The sequence below is a fragment of the Callorhinus ursinus genome, unplaced genomic scaffold (assembly GCF_003265705.2).
Source record: "Callorhinus ursinus isolate GAN/ISIS: 27379988/994484 unplaced genomic scaffold, GSC_fseal_2.0 scaffold2, whole genome shotgun sequence".
NCBI lineage: Eukaryota > Metazoa > Chordata > Mammalia > Carnivora > Otariidae > Callorhinus > Callorhinus ursinus.
Window position 1 is genome coordinate 16,742,292 of NW_027397064.1, and position 5,169 is coordinate 16,747,460.

The following is a 5,169-nucleotide window of genomic DNA, read 5'->3' on the forward strand; positions in this document are numbered from 1 at the left end:
GGCTGCTCCGGGGCCGGGGGCCCGCGGTCCCGGCGCCATGCGGGCATCGCTGCTGCTGTCGATGCTGCGGCCCGCAGGGCCCGTGGCCGTCGGCATCTCCCTGGGCTTCACTCTGAGCCTGCTCAGCGTCACCTGGGTGGAGGAGCCGTGCGGCCCAGGGCCGCCCCAACCCGGAGATTCTGAGCTGCCGCCGCGCGGCAACACCAACGCGGCGCGCCGGCCCAACTCGGTGCAGCCCGGCGCCGAGCGCGAGAGGCCCGGGGCCGGCGCAGGCGCCGGGGAGAACTGGGAGCCGCGTGTCTTGCCCTACCATCCTGCACAGCCTGGCCAGGCCGCCAAAAAGGCCGTCAGGTAGGGATCAGCCCCGCCAGCCCCACCCCCTGGGCACCCGCCGGGTCGGGCGCTCCGGGGAGGCCGCCGGAGGCTGGGTCAGGCTCCGGAAGGAAGGGGCCGGCCGGCCAGGAAGTCTTTGGCCCCGATAACTTCCGATGGCCCTGCTTCCCCGGGAGCTGTGGAACTCATCGGAAGCCCTTTCTGGGCCCCGTCCAGGCCTGGGCTGAACTTGCCCTCCTCTGTCATAAACTGGCTCGACCCAATGCCATGGTCCCTCATAGACCCTATTAGCTCCCTGGTTGGGCTGTTGGGTTTCCAGAAATGACTGGTACATAGGGTGGGTGCATAGAGAGAGGGAAAGAGAAAAGAAAAAACTAGGATTTACCTGTTTCTCCTGTTCCCGGGTGGGACACCTCAGGATGAGATTTGGGGAGGAGGGGGAGGTACCCATCCCATTAATGCCTCTGCCCATGAGTTGAAATAATTTTCTCCTAAGTAACCCTGAGTTCAAATTTCAGTTTTGCAACTTACCTTCTGCATTATGGAAGGTAAGTTACTGGAACCCCTGAGCCCCAGTTTGCCCTTGTCCCAAACACACGCAGTACGTTCCTATGCCATGGATTCCTTTACATCATTTGTGTGATGTATTTGTGATATAATGGCATATTTATATAGAAATCAGTATATACGCGGTGTGTGGAATAACTGCTGAGCACTTGGCTAAGCGCTTTGATTAGATACAATCAACCTCTTTTTACAGAGCAGGCTACTGAGGGAGGCTCAGGTAGGTTAAATTACTTGTTCAAGGACACAGCTGCTAAGTGGTGAAACAGAGAATCAGACCCACAAAGTATCCTTCATATCGGCATGGATATTGCCGTCTCCCCAAAGCACTGAGTAGGTAAGGCCAATATTTCAGGTAAATCCTCATGACCCCTAGGAGAGAGTTGTTATTCTTATCCTATACATAGGGGAAGAAACAGGTCCAGAGAGGATGTGACCCGCCAGAGCCTATGTATGCGCTCTCCTGCCTGCCCTGTTGTCTTTTTGATAACCTTGTGCCCTCTTCCCCCCCACCCCACCCCACCTCCCAGGACCCGATACATCAGCACAGAGCTGGGCATCCGGCAGAGGCTGCTTGTGGCGGTGCTGACCTCACAAGCCACGTTGCCCACACTGGGTGTGGCCGTGAACCGCACGCTGGGGCACCGGCTGGAGCGCGTGGTGTTCCTGACTGGCTCTCGGGGCCGCCGGGCACCACCGGGCATGGCCGTGGTGACACTGGGTGAGGAGCGGCCCATCGGGCACCTGCACCTGGCACTGCGCCACCTACTGGAGCAACACGGTGACGACTTTGACTGGTTCTTCATAGTGCCTGATGCCACCTACACGGAGGCCCATGGACTGGCTCGCCTAGCTGGCCGTCTTAGCCTGGCAGCCGCCGCCCACCTCTATCTGGGCCGGCCGCAGGACTTCATCGGGGGAGAGCCCGCCCCAGGCCGCTACTGCCACGGCGGCTTTGGGGTGCTGCTGTCTCGCACACTGCTGCAGCGGCTGCGCCCCCACCTGGAAAGCTGCCGCAACGACATCGTCAGCGCGCACCCGGATGAGTGGCTGGGGCGCTGCATCCTCGATGCCACGGGGGTGGGCTGCACCGGCGACCACGAGGTGGGCAGATAAGCCGCCCCGCCGGCACCTCCGGTCTGAGCTTGTGCACTTGCCCCTCAGAGGCGAGGGGGTAGTTGGAAATAATAGCCCTGGGTTTTCCATGCCAGTGCTGTCACTTTCTATCCCTGTGGTTACAGGGGCAAATCACTGCATCTCCTGAAATCTGGTATCCTCCAGACCAATGAAAATAACTATTGCTCGGGGCTGTTCTAAGGATTAGGAAAGAAAATAAGGGAGCCTTGCACATAGTGGGTGTTCAGTGTTGGCTATTATTTTATTTGAGACCCTGGACAGCTCTGAGATAGGATGCATATGCCCATTTCACAGATGAGCTAGCAGAGGCTTGCCCAAAGTCACACAAGCTCACAACTGGTCAAGGTAGACTTAAACCCAGTAATTCTGACTCCCAAGTCCACAGCAGGTCATAGGATGGGAAGGTGAGGCACACACTGGGGGGTGGGTGGGGAGGCTGTCCCATCACTCCTCCCGTTATGGACCCCTTCCCTTCCTCTCTCCAGGGAGTCCACTATAGCTACCTGGAGCTACACCCTGGGGAGCATGTGCAAGAAGGAGACCCCCGTTTCCGCAGCGCCCTGACAGCCCACCCAGTGCATGACCCCGTGCATATGTACCAGCTGCACAAAGCTTTTGCCCGAGCTGAGCTGGAACGCACATACCAGGAGATCCAGGAGCTGCAGGTATGGTCTGGGCCCCGGGGATAGAGGAGACAGGTTCTGAGACTTCTCAGAGATCCCAGGAAAATAAAAACTACCACTAGAGGGGCTCCTGGGTGGCTCAGTCGGTTGGGTGTCTGCCTTCGGCTCGGGGCATGATCCCGGGGTCCTGGGATCGAGTCCCACATCGGGCTCCCTGCTCAGTGGGGAGTCTGCGTCTCCCTCTGCCTGTCACTCCCCCTGCTTGTGCACGTGCTTATGCTTATGTGCTCTCTCTCTGTCTGCCAAATAAATAAATAAAATCTTAAAAAAAAAAAAAACTAACACTAGAGTCTGAGAACAAACCAGCTTCCCAGTCACTGTTCGTTTCTGCCTTTTCTGAGAAGCTCCTCTGGAAACTTCCCTTTCCACCTTAGGCTGCCCCAATCTGGGGAAAGGATAGGTGGGGGCCCTGGGATAGCAGAGGTTGGCAGGGGAGTGGGGACCCATCCCAAGTAGCACCCATCCAAAGTAGCATCCCAATGGTTGCTTAGTCCTCCAGCAATGTGCTGACCCCCATGGTCTTTGCCTTGCTCATGGTCTGTTTCTCCAACCTAGTGGGAGATCCAGAACACCAGCCATCTGGCAGCTGACGGGGAACGGGCAGCCGCCTGGCCCGTGGGCATTCCAGCACCATCCCGCCCGGCCTCCCGCTTTGAGGTGCTGCGCTGGGACTATTTCACAGAGCAGCATGCTTTCTCCTGTGCTGACGGTTCGCCCCGATGTCCGCTGCGGGGGGCCGACCAGGCCGATGTGGCTGACGTTCTAGGGGCAGCCCTGGAAGAGCTCAATCGTCGCTACCACCCAGCCCTGCGGCTCCAGAAACAGCAGCTGGTTAATGGCTACCGTCGCTTTGATCCTGCCCGGGGCATGGAGTACACCCTGGACTTGCAGCTGGAGGTGCTGACCCCCCAGGGCGGCCGCCGGCCCCTGACCCGCCGGGTACAGCTGCTACGGCCGCTGAGCCGTGTGGAGATCTTGCCTGTGCCCTATGTCACGGAGGCCTCGCGTCTCACTGTGTTACTGCCTCTGGCTGCGGCCGAGCGTGACCTGGCCCCTGGCTTCCTGGAGGCCTTCGCTGCCGCAGCCCTGGAGCCTGGCGACGCCGCAGCAGCCTTGACCTTGCTGCTCCTGTACGAGCCCCGGCAGGCCCAGCGGGCGGCCCATGCGGACGTCTTTGCACCTGTCAAGGCCCACGTGGCCGAGCTGGAGCGGCGTTTCCCCGGTGCCCGGGTGCCCTGGCTCAGTGTGCAGACGGCCGCGCCCTCACCGCTGCGCCTCCTGGATCTGCTCTCCAAGAAGCACCCGCTGGACACGCTGTTCCTGCTGGCCGGGCCAGACACGGTGCTCACGCCTGACTTCCTGAACCGCTGCCGCATGCACGCCATCTCCGGCTGGCAGGCCTTTTTCCCCATGCACTTCCAGGCCTTCCACCCGGCCGTGGCGCCCCCCCAGGGCCCCGGGCCCCCGGAGCTGGGCCGAGACACGGGCCGCTTTGATCGCCAGGCAGCCAGCGAGGCCTGCTTCTACAACTCCGACTACGTGGCGGCCCGCGGGCGGCTTGCAGCGGCCCCTGAGCAGGAGGAGGAGCTGCTGGAGAGCCTGGACGTGTATGGGCTCTTCCTGCGCTTCTCCAGCCTCCACGTGCTGCGGGCCGTGGAGCCCGCGCTGCTGCAGCGCTACCGGGCCCAGGCGTGCAGCGCGCGGCTCGGCGAGGACCTGTACCACCGCTGCCGCGAGAGCAAGCTGGAGGGCCTGGGCTCCCGCACCCAGCTAGCCATGCTGCTCTTTGAGCAGGAGCAGGGCAACAGCACCTGAGCCCGCCCCGCACCCCGGAGCCCCAGCATGGCAGCGCCGCCACCCCCCCACCCCACCACCGCCGCTCCTCCCCAGCAACCCGGAGCCACCTACCAGCCTCGCTGGACAGGGCTGGCTGCAGCCTTGGACCCCAGGGCCGCCCGCGGGCCCCCTCTCTCTAGTTTTGTGGGTCCTTGGGCTGAGGACAGGCCCCGGGCGGGGGGAACCTCCGGAGCTGCCCCTTCCTGCCCTAAACCTGGTCTCCCGCGCCCCCCCCCCTTGACGCTGCTGATTCAAGCTGTGGCCTCTTGAGTATTTATGCAGTGCAGTCTGCCTGACGCCAGCCCCATCTCCTAGGGCCTCCTGGGGGCTGGGCTGTAGATGAGTGGTTGGGGAAGAGGGGAGCTGAGAGAAGAAGGTAGGGTATCTCCCAACTTCTCCCTTCTGGACCTGGATGAAGCTCCCTGCCTTTAATAAACTGAGTGTGGACTTGTGATTCTGAGTTTTTCAAAAGGTGGCCTGGGGACAGGGAGAGCTGGCGGGGAGGATGGAGGCCCCCTTGTCCTGGCTGGCTGGGGCCCGGGTTTCCTTTTCCCAGGGATCAAGCCATGCCTGTGCTCCGCCCTGCCCCAGCTTGGTCATACAGGCACACAGAGAA

At 61.5% G+C, this 5,169-nt stretch overlaps 1 protein-coding gene across 1 annotated transcript; it reads left to right on the forward strand.

The window, feature by feature from the left end:
* The first annotated feature begins 27 nt into the window (after nt 1–27).
* CHPF (chondroitin polymerizing factor) lies at nt 28–5,007 on the forward strand. Its single transcript, XM_025891055.2, has 4 exons — nt 28–351; nt 1,428–2,001; nt 2,520–2,699; nt 3,273–5,007. The coding sequence occupies exons 1-4, from the start codon at nt 38–40 to the stop codon at nt 4,530–4,532; spliced, it is 2,328 nt and encodes a 775-aa protein (XP_025746840.1). The 5' UTR covers nt 28–37; the 3' UTR covers nt 4,533–5,007.
* The last annotated feature ends 162 nt before the right edge of the window (nt 5,008–5,169 follow it).

Excerpts from the sequence above, each read along its gene's own strand:
- CHPF (XM_025891055.2), top strand. The coding sequence starts at position 38 with ATGCGGGCATCGCTGCTGCTGTCGATGCTGCGGCCCGCAGGGCCCGTG. Across the intron at positions 352-1,427 it reads GCCGCCAAAAAGGCCGTCAG|GACCCGATACATCAGCACAG; the intron begins GTAGGGATCAGC and ends CCCACCTCCCAG. Across the intron at positions 2,700-3,272 it reads AGGAGATCCAGGAGCTGCAG|TGGGAGATCCAGAACACCAG; the intron begins GTATGGTCTGGG and ends TCTCCAACCTAG.